Source organism: Fragaria vesca, linkage group LG3 (genome assembly GCF_000184155.1).
Source record: "Fragaria vesca subsp. vesca linkage group LG3, FraVesHawaii_1.0, whole genome shotgun sequence".
Lineage (NCBI taxonomy): Eukaryota > Viridiplantae > Streptophyta > Magnoliopsida > Rosales > Rosaceae > Fragaria > Fragaria vesca.
The window spans coordinates 15,544,065-15,563,588 of record NC_020493.1 but is presented as its reverse complement, the minus strand read 5'-3'; the positions used below and the strand labels follow the sequence as shown (position 1 = coordinate 15,563,588).

General features: G+C 38.1%; 4 protein-coding genes across 4 annotated transcripts; 1 reads left to right on the top strand and 3 right to left on the bottom strand.

Moving 5' to 3' along the window:
* The first annotated feature begins 3,938 nt into the window (after positions 1-3,938).
* Positions 3,939-7,112, top strand: LOC101291319 (cell division protein FtsZ homolog 1, chloroplastic-like). Its single transcript, XM_004294359.1, has 6 exons — positions 3,939-4,217; positions 4,875-4,974; positions 5,172-5,401; positions 5,633-5,800; positions 6,081-6,314; positions 6,761-7,112. The coding sequence occupies exons 1-6, from the start codon at positions 3,972-3,974 to the stop codon at positions 7,016-7,018; spliced, it is 1,236 nt and encodes a 411-aa protein (XP_004294407.1). The 5' UTR covers positions 3,939-3,971; the 3' UTR covers positions 7,019-7,112.
* Positions 7,113-7,182: 70 nt separating this feature from the next.
* Positions 7,183-12,466, bottom strand: LOC101312615 (transcription initiation factor TFIID subunit 6-like). Its single transcript, XM_004294347.1, has 13 exons — positions 12,146-12,466; positions 11,897-12,052; positions 11,549-11,635; positions 11,298-11,399; positions 11,100-11,208; positions 10,703-10,806; positions 10,487-10,621; positions 10,307-10,402; positions 10,048-10,172; positions 9,143-9,275; positions 8,822-8,947; positions 8,631-8,739; positions 7,183-7,802 (listed from the first exon to the last, which is right to left on the bottom strand). The coding sequence occupies exons 2-13, from the start codon at positions 12,020-12,022 to the stop codon at positions 7,438-7,440; spliced, it is 1,617 nt and encodes a 538-aa protein (XP_004294395.1). The 5' UTR covers positions 12,023-12,052; positions 12,146-12,466; the 3' UTR covers positions 7,183-7,437.
* A 516-nt stretch (positions 12,467-12,982) lies between these two features.
* LOC101296754 (syntaxin-52-like) lies at positions 12,983-16,134 on the bottom strand. The gene is made up of 5 exons (XM_004294378.1): positions 15,074-16,134; positions 14,545-14,747; positions 14,302-14,402; positions 14,152-14,196; positions 12,983-13,326 (listed from the first exon to the last, which is right to left on the bottom strand). Exons 1-5 carry the CDS (start codon positions 15,289-15,291, stop codon positions 13,195-13,197), a joined length of 699 nt encoding a protein of 232 aa, XP_004294426.1. The 5' UTR covers positions 15,292-16,134; the 3' UTR covers positions 12,983-13,194.
* A 691-nt stretch (positions 16,135-16,825) lies between these two features.
* On the bottom strand, positions 16,826-19,057 carry LOC101301563 (NADH dehydrogenase [ubiquinone] 1 alpha subcomplex subunit 2-like). The gene is made up of 3 exons (XM_004294394.1): positions 18,915-19,057; positions 18,719-18,825; positions 16,826-17,228 (listed from the first exon to the last, which is right to left on the bottom strand). The coding sequence occupies exons 1-3, from the start codon at positions 18,998-19,000 to the stop codon at positions 17,125-17,127; spliced, it is 297 nt and encodes a 98-aa protein (XP_004294442.1). The 5' UTR covers positions 19,001-19,057; the 3' UTR covers positions 16,826-17,124.
* Positions 19,058-19,524: the final 467 nt, after the last annotated feature.

The window sequence follows — 19,524 nt, the reverse complement described above, 5'->3', positions numbered from 1 at the left end:
GCTTACGGCATGCATTCGATTTTTCCTTAGAAATTAATTTGGGGAAACATAAATATTTTAATTATTAATTTATTTTTGTCCACTCACTCTAACGTTATTAAATGTTTTCCCCTGGGCCCTTCGTTTTAAATTGCCCAGTCTGCAAAGTTCGGGTTGGATCTAGTAGGAGACGAGGCATAGTCACCCGCTTTTCGGCCAGTTTTCATCAGTAGGTTACCTGTTCAACCTACTTGTGTTTTCTTGCTTCCGCTTGTGTTTAGTAGCTCTGAATACTTTAGAATTTTGTATATTATGTGATATTCAGAAGCGTTAAATTAAGAGTGTAATATGAAATTTTCGAGTTAGGGTTGTCCATCTGCAAGGGAGATTTTCTTAATCTTTTCAGTAAATTTTCCTTGGAGGTGGTCCCCGCACGACTTACTCTGGGTTTCAGGGTGAAATTCGGGTGGGTCGTGTCAGAAACACCGACAGTAATTCAAAAGAGTGAAAACGTTGAGACAGTGCTGAAGAGTGAAGAGTGAAGAGAATGGAGGCTGAACGGGAGACATTCGTTAAACTAGGTTATCGATGAGAGAATCAAGTGTGTGAGAGCCTGCCGTATGAAAGCTAAGTCCCCAATAATTCTCGGTTCATTTGGTAGGAACCGATTCTCCATGCATAGAACTGAAAACCGAGACTAGTTACCTAATTTCTCCTCAACAGTGTAGGACGGTTTTTATTTATTAAATTTTTTTTTAAAGGATGTGTGAAACTTTATTCATATGAAAAAAATATTACATCACAAGATAAGATTTACAAGACATAAGCACGGGAGAGTCAATAACGACAATCCAAACCCATTGATGAAAGAAAAGAACAAAGGCGCACATGCGCTACCTATAGCCTTCACTAGAGTTCATACTTAGAACCAAAACGGAAAAAGTGGAAAATGTCTTCACTTCTTCTCAAATGTGGCCTCACTAGAACTTTGCTCGAATAAATCCTAGTGGAAAACTCGAACCGAGGAAAAAGAACCACCTACAACAATGAAACACAACCAAAGCCGAAACACGAAATGTTATATTGATGAGTTCAAACGCTTAAAGACGGTGTTAAGACTCTGAAATGAATTCTGCTCGCCAACAAAGATTAGGTGGACCAGACTAACCAAAAATCAACACACTTAATTAAAAGTTTAAAACTGGACTAGATTACGAAAGCCCATTTGTTTCTCTAACCCAGAGCAATGGATTAGATGACAATTGTACTGCAACAACCAGTAGAAGTGGAAAATGTTTTCATTTCTTCTCAAAGGTGGCCTCACTAAAACCTTGCTCAGATAAATCCTAGTGGAAAACTCGAACTGAGGAAAGAGCACCACCTAGAACAATGAAACACAACCAAAGCCGAAACACGAAATTGAGAAATGTTCTATTGATGAGTTCAAACAATCAAAGATGACGTTGATACTTTGAAATGAATTTCGCTCACCAACGAAGATCAGGTGGACCGAACTAACCAAACATCAACACACATAATTAAAACTGGGCTAGATTACGAAAGCCCATTTGTCTCTCCAGCCTAGAGCAATAGATTAGATGACAACAGTACCGCAACAACTGTTTGTAACCAACAACTTTTCCACTCCCATAAAAAGAGGTCGGTTTACTGTTTCTCCACCAAAGAGATAACGTGACATAATCGCTTAGAACTGCTTGCAACCGTTTTGTTCCCTCAGGCGACCTGGACCACTGCCAATGCCAAAACTCGACGATAATAAAAGACATAGTATCTCATAACTCATTGAAAGACATATTGTAACGGAGAATCATGTAATTGAACACAGAGAAAGCAAAACACACATCACAAAACTACACTATCTGGGAAGACCTAGATACTATCTCTTGTAAATGGGAGAGAATGATTTCTTGAACTTGCACATATAAAGAAACTGTGATCAAACAATCATACAAAGAAGAATGTAAATCAAAGCTACAAAATTAAAGAGGAAGAGATAGGAATGGCGATGAAAAGGCCAAAGTTGTGATTGATGCATTTGTGTCATACTTAGGATCCATATCAATGAAAGAACCGATTCAAAATTCGCTCTAAAACGACGACGCAAAACACAATTCGACTATGTCGGGGGACTTCGAGCGCGCCTCCCTTAGCGGCGATCGAACTCGAAGTCAGCGACGAACCAGGGAGAGGACCAATTATGAGAAAACGTAGTCATGAAGAGTTGTTGTTGTGGAGTGAGAAGGGGGCCATTGATCGTTGTTTGGCCAATGCTTGTTGCTGGTTTTTCCTTGTCAAGCGACGTTTTGTAAGGTCAAATTAGGCAATATGAGAAGAGGATTCGTTTAAATTAGGCATAGCCAGTCATGACACACAGGTGATGCAGTACTGCATTGTACCGCACTAGTTCAAACTGTTTTTCAAACCGTACCGGTTCAAACTGTTTTACAAACCACACTGATTAATGTAAATTGGAAAAATATGAAACTGCATGAAAGTGGATTGGATCTGGATCCTAACTTGATGTAAGCCAACCTGACCCAGTTGTTAAATTTATTTAATTTCTATATTATATTTAATTTTTTCCTTCTTAGCGCGCACTTTAGTATATCTTACCAAAAATTAAGTGGCTCTTCCAAGTTGTTTCTCATGACATACCTTAATTAGTATAATAGTATGCGAGGAAACCATGGAATGTACCGGGCTAACAAGCAAATAGTATTATGTTTCTTAGCACTTGGGGTGAGGAACATGCATCTAAGCATCATGTTACTTTCAGTTAGCTATCTATTGTATATCTATATTTGAATGAGTAGGGTCAAATTAGGCATAACCACTTGGGTATTGATTTTGTAGATTTTCTTATTCAATCTAAAACCGCACTAAAAAATAGTTCACCTGAATATTTGGATTAGCTCATTTAAAACATGAATATGGTTTGTAAAATAAGCAAACCAAATTTATTTTTTTTAACAAAGAGAATGCTCTCTCTCTCTCTCTCTCTCTCTCTCTCTCTAGCTTTAGGGTTTTGACCCATCCCAAATCCCAACCATCACGACTTGGAACTCCAAGCACGCACGTCGTCACTACTAAGCAAAGGCTTGTCATTTGCCTCTTGCTGGCGTGGGTCAACAATCAAAGACGGATCTAAGGTGGTTAAGACTTAGGGAGGCTATGACTCTTCAAATTTCGACACCGGGATCTTGATCAAGTTACATACAAGGCGGATCGCTGATCTGTGGAAGATGGTGACAAACTTGCCAAACTAAGAGAAGAACCTTGGAAGTCGCCGGAATCCATGGCTGCTGTAAAGATCCGACATATAACTAATCGGGTTTTGGCTTGGCCTAAGGCCCTAAGGCCGGGGCTTGAACTCGAGTCCTTGGGCTTGGGTTTGGGCTTGGACTCGGGTCCTGAGGCTAGGTTCAGGCTGGGATTAATCATGACAGCTAAGCCGTCTTGGTTGCCGTCAGTGCTGGAGATCGGTGACAAGAGATGCAAATCTGCTAGGGTTTGGGAATAGACTCGGGTTTTTGGGCTTGGGTCAAGCCTCAAGTCCATCAAAAATTAGATTTGGAATTAGGCTATTAGGCCTGATTTCAAATTAACTGTGGCTTAAGTCGCAGTGTTGGGATAGCTTGGCAGACTGAACAAGCTAGTTGTAGCTAGAAGAATTCATAAGGCTTGAAGTACTGCAATTGCTTTGATGTTATTCTGGCCTAAGTTTATCAATGAAATATTTTACCTTTCAAAAAAAAAACAAACCAAAAGAAGTGAAATGATTTTGGTTTAGGTCTTAACCTGTGGGAAATTGCCTTTTTTTTGGAATTAAAAAAAAAATATCACAACAGTAAAAAGGTAACGGAACGAGACCAGTTCAATATATGATTTTTTTGGGTTCGTAAAACCCTAAAAATCTGAAAAACCCATTTCCCATCACAGTGAGAGTGGGAGTGAGCTCTGAACAGAAAACGATGGCTACTACTACCTGGGCGAACCCGAACGACCTCATCTCCACGTCTTCCTCAATTCCCACCGCATTTCACCACAACACCCTCAGAACCTGCACTATTCCTCTCCCCACCAAAACAAGGACCGCTCTTAAACGACACCGTGTCAGCTGCTCCTTCGCCCCCATGGAATCCGCCAAGATTAAGGTCGTCGGCGTCGGCGGCGGTGGCAACAATGCCGTTAATCGCATGATTGGCAGCGGTTTACATGTTAGTTATTCTTCTCCCTAAAAAAAAAGTTCCTTACTTTTACTGGGTCTTTTGTTTTATGAAGGCTCAGGTGAAAAAATGTAGATAAATGTTTGATCTTTTACCTTACGTTCATCTGGGTTACTGGGCTTAGTTGAATTGAGTAAACAATTTTAGTGTGGCATGGAAGAATGACTAGGAATGTTATTTGATAACCCACTTAGAATTTAGGCTAATGAATTGGCTTAAAAGTTTGTATTAGCTTAATATCCACTTAAGTATGGGTTACATGTTGTACTACACAAACCCCATTGAACTGGGGTACTGGGTTTAGTTTATTTGAGTATGACACAGTAATTTGGAGATGTTTAAGAATTTGCTGAAAGAATTATTACTTTATTAGAAATGTTGTTTGAAGCTTAAGTGATTCTCTGGATAAATATTTGATTTTTGCTTTACATTTTGTACATTGTTTGTGATGTTGTTTACTGTACAAACCCGCTTGAATTAGGGTAATGGGTTGGCTTAAAATTTTTGTATTAGCTTCTTCATAACCCACTTTAATATGGGATGGTAATTCAGAGATAAACAAGAATTGGCTAGAAGAAGTATTAGGGATGTTTTGATCATTACTTGTGAGTAACTGATGTCTGATGGTATGCTGGTTGTTTTACGTAGGGTGTTGACTTCTATGCAATAAACACGGATGCTCAAGCATTGTTGCAGTCGGCTGCAGAGAACCCGCTTCAAATTGGAGAGCTTTTGACTCGTGGACTAGGTCGAGCATTCTCCTTTTTGATATAGGGAATCTATACTTTGTGGCGGTTTATACATTTATATCAATTTATGATGTATGTATGCATATACTATAGCAATGTAGTACTGTTGTGTTATAATTATAAGTATGATCACCGTTCTGGTTAATTGTAAAACTCTGAGGTTTTTTGCGACTTTAAGCATTTGTTGGAAATGCAGGTACTGGTGGGAATCCACTTCTGGGGGAACAAGCTGCTGAGGAATCAAAAGAGGCCATTGCGGGTGCTCTTAAGGGCTCAGATCTCGTCTTTATAACTGCTGGTATGGGTGGAGGCACAGGGTCTGGTGCTGCCCCTGTTGTTGCACAAATATCTAGAGAGGCAGGTTATTTGACAGTTGGTGTGGTTACCTATCCTTTTAGCTTTGAAGGGCGTAAAAGATCAGTGCAGGCAGGTGTCAGTTTGGTCCTTTTAAGCTTGATGATTATATATAAATTTGACTACTTCCGAAGTGCATACACCTACTTCGTTTCAATGATACAAATGTTCCTTGTCAAAGATGATTGCACAGTTGAATCATGTTCTAAATTAATCAATTGGCATTCAAATATTAATTAGCTGACTCTGATGGGTTTTACAAGTTCTACTCTGTGTTGAGACTTCCCATTTTGCTTCTGTCAGGCATTGGAGGCTATTGAAAAGTTGCAGAAAAATGTTGACACTCTTATAGTGATACCCAATGATCGCCTGCTTGATATTGCTGATGAGCAGACACCCCTTCAGGATGCTTTCCTTCTTGCTGATGATGTTTTGCGTCAAGGAGTGCAAGGAATTTCTGACATAATCACAGTGAGTACTAGAGCAATATGTTGAAACATATTAGAAAGTTCAAGTTCATTCACCATTATATTGGTTAAGCATCATCTTGTTCTGTCATTAGCTCTATTAAAATTGGTGAATCCATGATAATTTGTGAGTAGAACATGAGATACTAGAAATGTGGTGTTTTTTGTTTAGTACAAAACACTACTATCTTAGAGGTGGCTTTGGATTTCAATAAATTTGCACTGATAGTGCATGCTTCTTTTCTGCTTATCCCAGACCAATTGATGCGTTCCTCAATTTGCAGATACCTGGACTGGTAAATGTGGATTTTGCAGATGTAAAGGCAGTCATGAAAGACTCAGGAACTGCAATGCTTGGAGTAGGGGTTTCCTCCAGCAAAAATCGTGCAGAAGAAGCAGCTGAACAGGCAACTTTGGCTCCGCTGATTGGGTCTTCAATACAATCTGCCACTGGAGTAGTGTATAATATCACTGGAGGAAAGGACATAACCCTGCAGGAAGTGAACAGAGTGTCTCAGGTACTTCAAAATTTTGTGTGTGTGTTTTTTTTTCTTAATCCTAAATTTTATTAGAGGGAAAGGGTCATTTCAGATTGTCTGTTTACACTTAGCTCTAATGACATTGAATTTGTTATAAAGTGCATTGTTCTGTTTTATGCTGCTAGTTTTGATATACTTTTTGGACTTTTGAGACTGCGAAATTGGTATGGCTTTTGAATATTCTCCAGAATGATTACATTTAGGCATCTCAGATTTCTTTGAGATCAACGTAAAGAGTTCTGCTCAGTTTTCTTGTGTCAAAACTTCTGCACAATAGAATATAATGATGTGGAGTGAGCTCAAAGGAGCTCCTCAAGACATCTCATCTTATGTTTCTGAGATGAGGAAAAACAAAATTTCATAAATTTAGCTTGGTGTATTCATTTTCAAAGAGTCTGATGAAATCTGCACAATGTACATTTCAGGTTGTAACAAGTTTGGCAGATCCTTCTGCTAACATAATCTTTGGAGCTGTTGTGGATGACCGCTACACTGGAGAGATCCATGTGACTATTATTGCAACAGGCTTTTCTCAGTCCTTCCAGAAGACACTACTAACAGACCCCAAAGCAGCAAGGCTGGTTGACAAAGTTGCAGCGGGTCAAGAAACCAGGGGAATCCCCCTTCCCCTCAAGTCATCCACCACTCCATCAAGACCGGCTACAAGAAAGCTTTTCTTTTAGTTCATTGTTGCTTGTTAGTCTCTTCAGTCTCTTGTGCATTTGCCTTGTAATGATATCGAAGCTCTGTTATAAAATATCATTAGTTTTCTCTATCAATTCTGTGCTAGTTTTGAGTTAATGAAATTTATGAATACGTGCCAATGGAAAGATATAAGTCACTCTTTTCGGGACAAACACAATCACTTTTAACCATAGAAATTACACACATTTTGTATAAAATGGTACTGGAATGCAACGTCTGTAGGGTTTAACTTATCTACTGTATAGCAGTAATAGTACCTCAGCTGAGTACAAGTATAACTACTGCAACCTATAGGTGTGATGGTGAATATCTAACATCTAACAGGATGTCAATGGTTCCTACCAAAACAAATGATTGACATATTCATGAGAACAATAAATAGCGAAGTACAAATTAATCACAAGAAAAAAGATAACTCTGATTTGGGAGTAAAGGGAAATACACTTTCACCAAAATGTTCAAACAATGATGCAACCACATGTCCAACATCGGTCTCTTCTTTCCATGCCTGAGCAAGACCAGTAGACCCCTTTACCATTTGGCCACTGACATCCCTTCCTGACATTTGTTCCATTGGTAACTGGTGGGACATCGATGAAACGCCAACATTCAAGCTCCCAGCAGATGCGGTAAATCCGCCTGCAGCCCCTTGCATGTCAACTTGCATGGAGTTCATTGGTAATGCTCCAACCATGCCATCATGAGCTAATTTTTTGAGTGGTGGTTGCAGCATCAAGTTGTCGGTGCTTGCTTTGCGTTTATCTTGATTGAAAGGAAAAACATAAAGCATAAGATTGATATGAGAAAGTGAAGATGTTTGATGTCATCAAGTTAAATGAGGTAACAATCTTGGCAACCTTCATAGCTAGATGCTGAGCTACCATGTGAAGCAAAACAGTAAAGCTATGCATAATGTATAAAAGTTACATCTTTAAGCAGATTGGTCCCACAAAGTAAGTATATTACAGGAACATCAACAGACCTCTGTACATGTGCACACAGAATGAGAAGCAACTTAAAAAGATCAAGAACAATTAAGTATTCAATAAAAGTTACAGTAAGATTTCCGCTTTCAGGTCCCTGAAACAGCAAAGGCTAGTCTGAACAATAGTTCCAACCAACATAAATCCTACAACAGGTCACTATAATCATTATTGATTTGAAGCTGCTGTAATCCCCACCTTATTCTTGTCAGTTCTACATACACACAAAACCTACATGCTCACATATACTGGTGACAAAGCATACACAAAACGCATCTTCCATGCTTTTCTGCTTTGCCTCTATGATGACCTCATCTTATGGGTGGTTTACTAACAGTAAACCCAAGCACATACACATATCACCTCTGCCCACCTTAACCATCCCCCAAAGACACATTATTACAATATGATGCTCCTTTGTTGTCCATTAGACATCAACCTTAGGGTTCTCTTAAATACTCTCTCATACAAGACATTTATCATCAAAAGTGCATAGATATAACACTAAACAGTGGAGACATCAAAACCATAACACAGAGGTTCACATTGGATGAACTTATATCTAGGCATGTATCGTAGCAGTTAACCAAGTTAAAGGAAGGCATACTTGTCATTGTTGTTGCAATCTTTCCATTCCTCTTCCAAACAAGATGAGCTGGAGAGAGCAGACTGTGGAACTTCTTGAGCCGGTCATGCATGCATTGGCCAGCCGCACGCTAGAAGCAGTTTAGTTAGTTCCCATTTGATAGAAAAACCATTAACATAACAACAAAGTTCAGATTCTAATTATGAACTAACCAGCAAGGCCCCATAGACGCGCCAAGCTTCATGCCTCTTTATCTCATTCTTTTGCTTCTCAAGTATCATTTCTGGCTCAAGAAGTTGCATATATGAATCAAGATTTGGCAGTATAAGTAAACGAACCTGTTCAGAGTGAAGATGTATATCAATTTACTTATAACAACACAAAAAGGAAAAGGTGTTTCTACTACAAAAAGCACCAGTGCACTCAACAATGCAGACAGTTACAACTATGACTACACAAGAATGTGCTAATACACCAATAGTGCATCCTTAATAGAAAATTCATTGAATACAAAAGCATTTAGGAGGCAATACCACATTGGGACCAAGAGCTGCTAGCCCTTGAATTGCGCCATAATGTTGGGGTAATGCTTTGTTTGGGTCCAAGAAAGCATGAAGCAAAGTCCTTGTCAACCGTGGCTGAAGATTATGATAAACATGTCCAAATCTGAACCAAAGCATTGCTCATGGTTAGAATTCAAACCAAAACAAACTTGAAATACTTAGAACTCCAGGTGGGATTCTACATTCCCCAACACGCCCCCTCATTCTCCCTCCCGTGGAGGCACGCCCAACCAATTCTTACATTGGAACTCATAGGGCCCAGCACACAAATGGTTGTAGCTCCTATACCATGTTAGAGTTAAACATCCAAGCTCACGCCAATTGGCAGTGGGTGGGGGAGGTCTGATATGGAAATCTACATTCTCCAATAGAAACACATATATATACATATAGATGTAAGAGAACGGCTTAATAAGACTCAAACTATCATTACTTTAAAGAGTCTTGATCTTGTTCCATGTAACCAATTTATTCAGAAAATGAAATTGCAAGGGAAAATATACATTTGATCTGAGTGTCAGACTATGCTTACTTTAAATTGGTCCCAGATCAGGTTTGCGTCAACACGGTTCTTGGTTGACTGAAATGAGCCCAACTATAATGTACATTTGCTAATGTTTTCCTTCATATAAATCAATTAAGAGTTCATGAAATATGCCCACCTTAACCTCTTTATGAGTTGCTGTATGTTTCTAAAATGACCTTCCAACAATAAGGAGAAAATTTGCCAGTACAGAATGGAAAAAATATGATTAACCAAATTGAACCTAATGATTATACTTCTTCTATGAATTACACTAATATTTGCAGAACATTGTTGCATATGATTGTGCCTCAAAACAAAGATATAAACTTAACAAAAAGAGAATCTTCACCTTTTGCAAATTGAAGAAACCAGGTTGGCAGTAAAGTTTCTAAGTTCCCAGTGATTGTCAGTATATCTATTCCCTAGTCTTTTTGCAACAAGGCAGGTAATAACAGAAGGCATCAATTGGTGTAGCTGGAAGAAATTACCAAATTAGATAGATAAAGATTCACTTGAAATTAAGTATGTAAATTACAAAAACTGGATGTATCGACGCATGTGTTATCTTATTCCTTGTACTTCAAAAGTTGATAAAAGGGAGTGCTTACATAAGGTTCAACATGTATGTGAGGATTTTGAAGAAGGCTCCGGACAAGACGCATCAAAGCAAATAGGTAGAGAAAATTATTCAAATTCCGTGTAACCTGATATGATTACAGGAAAACACTACCACAAATAAGTAACATATAGTAATGAGTCCCAGTTTTGGGTTATCATTACAGGATTACCTCATCAGCAACGAAACACGTAAAGTAAGGGACCAACGGATGGAGTCCTGAATCTGTTGCCAAACTCATTAATGCTTCTTTGAAAAGGGTTGAGCTAGACCTTTGAGTAAGCCCTGTAATCTTCTCAAAGTAAAGCTGCAGAGACAACACAGAGAAATTATGGCACTAAATTGTTATTATGTGAACAAGGCATACAGAACATAGAAAGAGATATACCTGAAGTTCCTTTGATAGTACATGCTTAACGGGTAATTTAACGTCTACAGGAAGTCCATCTTCCTTGTATTCAGATTTTTTGACATCAGAGTATACAGCAAGTGCTACAAAGAAAAGAAGAATAGCAATCCAAATTAGAAGTTTACAATATAAAAAAAGCACAGAACATCAGAAGGCAACAGAAAGATTACTGCATAGAGTAAAAGAATTATTAAAAAAGGATCATATCATCACTGATCAGAGAAGGATGTGATGAAACAAGTTTTATGTATGTATATGCAAATGATAATTCATGGTGTGATGCATGCCTCAGCACGGTAGACTAGGATAATAGCTTATAAAAGATCAAATTCTTCATTTAGCTAAGAAACCTTGAACCTAAGTTCAGTAAGGATACCTTCAACTGGAGCATTTTCTGGAATTGCAGGTTGAACACCTTCGATTGCCAGCCAGTGAGCAGCAACTGATACATCAAATGGTGCTTTTGGCAAAGGTGCCTCAATCACCTGTACGTATCAAGAGATGCATATAAAATGAGTAGTTAACAAATTATTAGCATGGGTAATCATGCTTAAAGTTGTAAATGCATTCTTACATCTTTGAATTCAACATCCTTGTCATCTATGTAGAACAAATCCCTATGTCCAGCAGCTCTCTTGAACCTCAAAGGATCTCCAGAAGCAAAGCCATAAATTGGCTGAGGCATGTAGATGACAAGCAAAGTATTAGTCTTTTATGAGAAAGTATGATATGAGCCTAATTAGATAAGACCATAAACTGAAAGTAAACCCTAAACCATAAACACGGCAAAGGTAGTTGCATCTGCAAAACAAAAACACATCTTACCTCCACATTTCTCAATTTAAGTGCGCCATCCACATCATCGGTTGTAAGAATAGTCCGTCGCGAGTGCCTCATACATTTGATGGCCTCCTGCATTTCAAGATTCAAACACATTCATCAATTGCTACTCTCACGGGTTACAATGCATTCCTCACAAACTCGGTACCTAATCAACACTACCTTAATAACATTTTAAACAGATAAGCATTTGCACTGTCAAAACATTTCGACATGTCTAGTATCCTATATCTAAAACCTGACCCTAAACCAAAGCTAGTTCTTTCTACACAATGGCAATGATAACTACACAAAATTGAGAACAAAAACTCATAATCAAGAACATGGGCATACCTGCATGATCTCGCGAACGCGGTACTCGACATCAGGGGTGAGAGCAAGAGCAACATCAGGAGACAAATTGGTAATGCCAATGCTCTGTGCTATGACCTCAATCGCTTCTTTAGGCACGTTGCTCATCTTTTACGTTTCTGGGTAATCTCGATTGATCTTCGTAGCAAGAACCCACTTAGTTAGACACTGAGTACGTGATTTCTAGCAATATGAATCCCAAGAAAATTTATATGTAAAGAAGGTAGGTACCTAAAATTGGCGGGATAAGTCCGAGTGATGGAGGGTTGCCGGTGATGGAGTTACAGAAGAGTCGTGGTTCAGAATTATATGCCTGCCAGAGCACTCTCAACTAAAGTAAAATTAATTTAAACTGTAATAGATGGATGAGAGACGAGAGATATATATGTATCTTATCTTGTCCTTGTTGAAAAACTAAATCAGGGTTGCGGCACACAAGTGATAAGGAAATTGAAGGGATCTTTGGGATATGAAAGATTCAAATAGGTCTTTGCGATATGAAAGCTTCAAATAGGTCTTTCGGTTCGAGATTTGTGTTCATTCATTTACTGCACTAAGCAACCCTTAACTATGGCTTATTTCATAATTTTTTTTATACCAGTTAAGTAACAGCAATAATGTGAGTAAGATCACTCAGCCAAAGAAAAATAAAAATGATGGAGAGTTGACCGAAATTGGCACTAAATACTTTTGGAGGAAAGATGTCCAAATCACCGGTATGGCTATCAAAATCGAGAGCAACAGGTGCAGCCGTGTAGGTTCCAAATCCAGGTGATAGAGTAGGCTGTAAGCGTCTTAGCTATTGTTATTAAGTCATGCATTTTCTTCGCCTTAAGCCCCCAAATTTTCAAAGGCCAGCTCGAATGTACACTCTCCGCTAGCTTCTGCACCAGCAATGTTCAATTTGAACTACACGTTTCCATCAATGTGATTGCATGCAATTCATTCACATAACAATAGCTCATTGAAGCCGAACCACCACCAACGGTTGAGTTGGTAAGACGAAATCCCATTATATTCTTGATTTCAATAGGAAAAAAAAAAAAACCAATAAAAGATTCTCCGACTAGATAAACACATAAAAGTGTAGAACAAAGGGAAAACACTTAGAAGGTGCAACAAGTAATTGCAAATTTACAATTATTAAACACCTCTGAGATTCACAAACAAAATATCAAGAGAGCCGGATACAATTTCACAACCATTCAACAGCAACACACACAAACAGCAACAAACAGGAGTTCTTTGTTCTCTATGGATCGGACTTAAAGTTAATATAATTACAAGTATTTGATCAGCAAAAATATCACAGCAACCAGGCCAACAATACCAAGAACAGCTAAAAGCATGCACATGCAGGAGCAACCACCCTTTGTACGTTTGTTCAGAGCTGCTAAGTTCTTCTGCACTCGCTGTTTTGACAATATCGGGAAAGACAAAATAGTATGAGTGAATTTCCACAATTAAGGTGTAACCACAATAAAAAGAAAACAAGGATATGAAAGAAATTTAAATTAACTCTGGCGACTGCTCAGAGAACATAAGGCAAGTGAACAACAGTACATCCAGTACCTTTCTCTATATGCACACAAACAAACACAAGAGAAAGTCCTACTGATTCTAGTCGGCAAGCCTCTGAGTCTAACTTTTTGACAAATGAGGTACATAATTTAGCTGATCATTTTCTATTTCCTAGTTCACTTTCTATCAGTCAACCAATAGATTACATATCCAAACAAGCATAGCATAAAGAAATGCAACTTCCAACCAAAGCTATTGGTGCAACATTGAATATTCTTTCTACGTGTATTGAGCTTTTAGCTAATGAAACACAATGCTCTTTTACATAACACAATTATAGTACAGATATTAGTACCAAACTTGATTCATGATAAGAGCACCTGTTTCATCAAAAAAGATGTAAACTCAAAAGCTATCCAAAACCTACTCCATTCACTATGGCTGGCTGAGGTATATGCAATCTTATGACTCCAATCAAAAAGCTTATTTTTTCATCTATATAATTTTTTCCTCCATTGCTTGACAATTGGAAAAACTTGATACGTTTTCTTAATTGCTCGAGAACATTTATTGGTCTCCTCTATGTCAATAATTTGTTTGTTCCAAGCACCAACTGACTATAACGCACAGTGCATTTACAAACCACAACATACTCTATATTTTATTGCTTAGCAACCAGAGACGTTGATTATAAAATACATAAATGATAATATTACCTGTAACCGAGAGTCAGTAACATCCACATGTTCGTCCAAATCGTCCTGCACAAAGGGGAAGAGATAATAAGTAATGACAAATACGCTTGAGAAAATAACTAATTACATTTTCGATTAGTACAGTCAAAGAGTTCAAATGCAATAACATACAATAAGTCTAGTGTGCAGGGTGAGTTCCTCGTTGACTGCCAATGCAATATGTTTTGTGCTTACTACAGTCTCCTCCAATCTGTCAAGCCCCTCATCTTGCTCTGGAAACGTTATACCGTGTTAAAAACTAAAGATGCATATTCTGAAAGCCATTTCTTTTTTGGTAATGTGAAAGCCATTTCATAAAAGAAAAAAAATAAGAAATACCAGAAACGTTTGTTCTGAATAGGTTAAGGAACTTGCCTTTCATAACTTGTCGCTGAAGACCAACAAGGCCATAGTTGTCCAGGCCAGCTGTTCGGCCCATGGCATCAGCTTTACTTATTTCAGGTCCTAGCAAGCTGTCTCTGTTACCAGAGTGCGATGTCAATGTTGAAGACATCTGGCTGACTTTTGATTTCAAATTTGCAATCATGTCCTTCCGACGATTCATCTCTTTGGCTGTTCTGAGTATCACAATAGGAATCACAAAAGAATTTCAGATGATGATGGCAACAAGAATAGACACTCTAACTTATCAAAGATTATCCTACAATAAGCATGTCTGATCAACAGTTTAACAAACATTTCATCCAAATAGGGATCATATGAAGAAAATCAGCTCAACAAACTCATTCCATGGAGATAATTCCCCACATATATATCAAAAAGTAGGAAAAGAGAAGAGTTGACAGATTTTAAGTTGGAGATCTATTTAGCTTTCTTTTTTTTTGAAATTAGCTTTCTTTCAGATTGTTTTGTATGTTAAGATAATTCAACTGTGATGACTTACATGTGCTGCTTTCCAGGAAGTGTTGACAATTCGGACTGTAAGCTATCAAGTCTAGTCCCCAATATTGTAATTTTCCTCCGAATAGCAGAGACATGGCGCTGAGTTTCTGGACCTGATGCGGGAAATGAACTCCGCTCAGATATCATACCACTGATATCATCAGAAAGCTTTACTGCTTCGTTATATTCCTTCATCCATGAGTCCGAAGAAGATGCCATTGATCTGAAGAGTAAATAGTGGAGATTGATTCAACACTAGCACAATCACATATTATACTTAAGTAAATGACAACAGCAAAGAGATCTTTTATATCTTGCGTCTAACATAGATAAATGAAAAAATACTTACAGGACAAGAGAATTAGAACAAAATACGAAATTAAGTCCGAAATAGCAGCCACACAAGAACCTCTACCTTCCCAAACTAATTATAAGATAAGCAGACTAAGAGAACATGATAGTATCTGTTTTTTTAATCCAAGGGAAACAAGGCAAAAGCTCGCAGCCGTCCATGTATCCCCGTTTACATTCATGGAACCAGCTGTAAACTACATTGCATAAGATTGTCACCCAGCCATAACTAAGCTCTTAATTTTCCCAATTCTAAGCTAAGCAGGCCACATGAGCATTATTGTATATGTTATCCAGAAAACAAGGCAAAAGTAGTCGAAACCAGAAAATTTAAGCTCAAATTAACAAAAAGGCTCTAAATTCAATACAATCGAATCAAAGTAAATTCAGCCAATTCCAGCTCAATTCAACTAATTCAACAAATCAAATTCAAAACTCCGATGCAACAGAATCGCATAGACTCCGAAATTTCCAACACGCAAGGAACAAATTGATCGAAAACATGAAAGACACGAAAGCTCCACACCAGAAAATACACGATCGCGATCGCGAAGTGAAATCAATTACCTGATTTAGGGATTGCGATTGTGAACCGTGGGAAGATGGGGGGAATTGTTGGGTGAAAGAAACTGAGAGGTCAGGGAGGGGCAGCGAGATTGAGAATATAGAATTGCGGATTGAAAGGGGGTTAATCGGAGACGCCGTACGACACCACCAAATACTGGGGGAGTCCTTTTCCGACCACGACTGCCCTATTTTTCTTTTAAAAATAAATCAGGATGGCTTTCCCAGCGGTGTGTGTGTCTGTTATTTTGAGCCTCTCTCCATCGGTCTACCCGTAATTCCTTGTTGTTTATTTTATTTTACAATATTCACTTTCTTTTTCTAATGGGACAGGGACTTCTGATTTAAATTCTTCTTATCCAAAGTTCTAAGAAAACAATTGATATCGTTTGCGGTACATTAATATATCGATATATAAATATATCAGTCTCATATATGATATATCGGTGCGTATCAAGAGTGAAGCTACTTATGCATGTAGTTTTTTTGATATATTGTACATTAATGTAACCGTAGAATTTTTCGAGATAACTAACTTTTCTGATCATAAAAGTGAGTGTTCATGAAATTATGAGCAATATTCCAAAAGATGAAATACAAAACCAACACAAAAACAGAAAACAAAACTAATCAGATCAGAGTGGTTATAATGAATTCCGCGATGACAGCTTCCTTTTTTGTTTTTTTGTGTTTGATCTTATATTCAAGTCCAAATGGTGTAGCCGCGTAGGCATTATAATTGGCTTTTCTTTTCAATAATTCAGGTCTACTGGCCTTTCTTCACAATTCAATCCCTAGAAATTCACCGATTGGTTTAAAAAGAGCAAAAGAGAGAAATATTGTCCCTTCACAGGAAAAAGAAACTTCTTCCTCAGATTTTAATGCCATCAAACCTATAAGTTTTTTTCTTTGCACTGACAATATTGAGCATGGTACATAAGCAGCACAAAATTAATTTCTTTTGGAAGATTTACCGTCTTAATGGAAGATTAAATTACATGTCTTATTAAAACTACAGAACAAGCATTGCACAGTACCCAAATTATCATCTTAAACAACTGATCTGAAGAAATGCAGATATAGGAAAGATTTTCCCATGAGGATATGTATCTTATTTCCATTCAAACCATCATCCCATCAGGCTTTCAGAGACTCCCCCACTTTGACAAGGTCCTGGAGCGCTTTCGAGATCTGTTGCTCTGTCAAACCTTCCAGCCGGACACCCCTCTCAACACCCAAGTCTGTTTCACAATAGGTCACGAACCAACAAAAGAATCAAAAACCTTAAAGAAGATATTAAGCGTTCAGTAAGCATGTGCAATATTAGCGTATCAGACTACAAAGGGTACTGGAAATGGTGGGTCAAAAAGAGCAATTTACCCAACAATGGAGCCGACCACTGCTGTTAATCAACAAAATTTGATGAAAAGCTAAAACAGGAATGGAGTTGGTCCATAGCCGACCATTATCTAGATTGTGACCTAAGCTAGCTTGAGCATCAGCAGCAAAGTAATCCCAAAACAATAATTTGGTCATTCCAAGCTCCAACAAAGTCATCTTCCAGTTTCAGCAAATCATCCTTCTGTTATTTCCCTACCCTAATTTTCAATGTGGGCTGTTATTCCAGCTACTGATCTCCAGTGTCACTTTCAACCGAAAATAACTATGAGCAACTCCAATAAAAAAAGTATAGGTGGATGGATAATAACAAAGAAGCTACTTGGTGTAGCACACTTGAGTATCATCAAGTGAATTCTTCAAAAGGTTGTGTTTTCGTACTCTCACTTTAAAATATATAAAAAGTTCCTCATCAATTTTGCTAATTGGAATTTTAGGTGCCTATTTCTTTTCTCACTCAAACTTTTTCAAGATTCTGCTATGTTTCCTTGAATTTAGGCTCACTTTCCCCGTAGATTTGGAGTAAAAAACTAAGAAACAGTTACATGTGGATTGAGGAGGTTCTCTTAAAGGAAGAGCGTAATGTGAAAGAGAACAAAAAGGGTTGGCTTCCATATGCGAGGGACTAGTTTGCATGTATCCAAGTTTTGTTAGCTCTTCTTTGCCTTGCATAATATTATATGTCCCAAGCTACAAGTGAAGCTACTACAGGCTGATAAGAAAACCTGAGCAGAGAAATATCTGTTTGCATACATATAACTATTCCTGAACAACATTCACATCTTGAGGGATTAACTTAGTTTTAATAGTCAGTGACCATCATCATTGTCAAACTAATGAGTATTTTAAAAAGAAAAAAAAAAAAAAAGAAAGCATTAGACAGATGACAATGTGAAGAATACACACCGTAGACCACTACATATTAAAGCATGTCGATATATCAGAGGCCATTATGTCTTAAGCCTAGAACAACATATTAAAGCTAAAACCCATGTTAAAACCAGCAAAACCATTTCACCAAATGATCCTAAAATCTCTAATTCATTTGGTTGGAGCAACACACAAACACAACTGCATATGCACATCTCTATTACACGGTTAACACCTAGCTCTCACAACATTGAACCAGAATTCCTTACACTGATCAGCTTTTAATAAACTCAAAGTGCCAGATTCAATCAGGCAAAGCCAAATGGGCATTGGTTATGAGAAAGCATCTCATAACCTAATTTTTTAAATAAACTTCTAACTAATCATAATTCCATAAGCACTGCGAAATGTGAACAAAATAAATAAATAAAACCCAGAGAAAAAGGAGGAGTGGGAATAATACCATAACGAGCCCAGAGCTGAGGCTCAATCCCACTGGCCTCGCGAATCAAGATGGGCAATTTGGGGTTCAACTTCTTGAGATCCTTGTAATTATTCTCCACAAATGTCCTGCAAATGCGAACACGGATTTTGATTGGTATTGATGTTAAGGAGGAATTGAGAAGAAGAAGAAGAAAAGAATGAAAGGGGGGACCTACCTGGTGGTGAAGCTGGAAGGAGAAGACTGGCAGAGTAGGATCCTGAGCTCCTTTAAGTTCCGAGATAGATTTCCCCTCCATGCCATTTTCTTTGTCTTCTCGGACTCTCTCTTCTTCTTTTCTGCTATTGGCTCTGGAATCCAGGCCGTGACAAAGTTTTATGCGTCTGGTGACTTCTGAGTCACACTACATGTCGTTTTGCAGAAAACGACGCTTTATTTTTCACCCAAAGAAAGGACTCCGGTTAAAGTTTTTTTTATGTTCAATCTCTTGTCAAAAAAATTAGGACCGGACATGAGACGGAATGAGACGGGATAGAGCTAATTTCATAGACGGGACAGACATTAAAATCGGGACAGGACGGGCTTTGCATTTTTTAGATTTCATCCCACCTGAGCTTTATCTCGGTCAGGATAGGACGAGATGGGACGGGATGAGCCCAGTCCCGTATAAAAAGAGTTGAAAATAAACTTGTAAGCAAAAGAAAGAGTTCCATATTTTTACAGTGCTTTCTACTCTACTAAGCAAAAGAAATTGTGAGATTAAGACTGAATTTAGTTTTAAAAGCAGTAAGGCTCAGATCAAAGAAGATCGTTGAGGATGAAGGAAG

Coding starts and splice junctions, on each gene's coding strand:
- LOC101312615 (XM_004294347.1), bottom strand. CDS start 12,022: ATGAGCAACGTGCCTAAAGAAGCGATTGAGGTCATAGCACAGAGCATT. Junction 10,403..10,486: donor CGTGTTTCGTTGCTGATGAG/GTAATCCTGTAA, acceptor TAATCATATCAG/GTTACACGGAATTTGAATAA. Junction 9,276..10,047: donor GTTTCTTCAATTTGCAAAAG/GTGAAGATTCTC, acceptor GCTTTGGTTCAG/ATTTGGACATGTTTATCATA.
- LOC101301563 (XM_004294394.1), bottom strand. CDS start 19,000: ATGGCATGGAGGGGAAATCTATCTCGGAACTTAAAGGAGCTCAGGATC. Junction 18,826..18,914: donor CCTTCCAGCTTCACCACCAG/GTAGGTCCCCCC, acceptor TCGCATTTGCAG/GACATTTGTGGAGAATAATT. Junction 17,229..18,718: donor TCAGCTCTGGGCTCGTTATG/GTATTATTCCCA, acceptor ATTGTGAAACAG/ACTTGGGTGTTGAGAGGGGT.
- LOC101291319 (XM_004294359.1), top strand. CDS start 3,972: ATGGCTACTACTACCTGGGCGAACCCGAACGACCTCATCTCCACGTCT. Junction 5,402..5,632: donor GGCGTAAAAGATCAGTGCAG/GCAGGTGTCAGT, acceptor TGCTTCTGTCAG/GCATTGGAGGCTATTGAAAA. Junction 6,315..6,760: donor AAGTGAACAGAGTGTCTCAG/GTACTTCAAAAT, acceptor TGTACATTTCAG/GTTGTAACAAGTTTGGCAGA.
- LOC101296754 (XM_004294378.1), bottom strand. CDS start 15,291: ATGGCATCTTCTTCGGACTCATGGATGAAGGAATATAACGAAGCAGTA. Junction 14,403..14,544: donor TCAGCGACAAGTTATGAAAG/GCAAGTTCCTTA, acceptor TAACGTTTCCAG/AGCAAGATGAGGGGCTTGAC. Junction 13,327..14,151: donor TTACTGACTCTCGGTTACAG/GTAATATTATCA, acceptor TTGTCAAAACAG/CGAGTGCAGAAGAACTTAGC.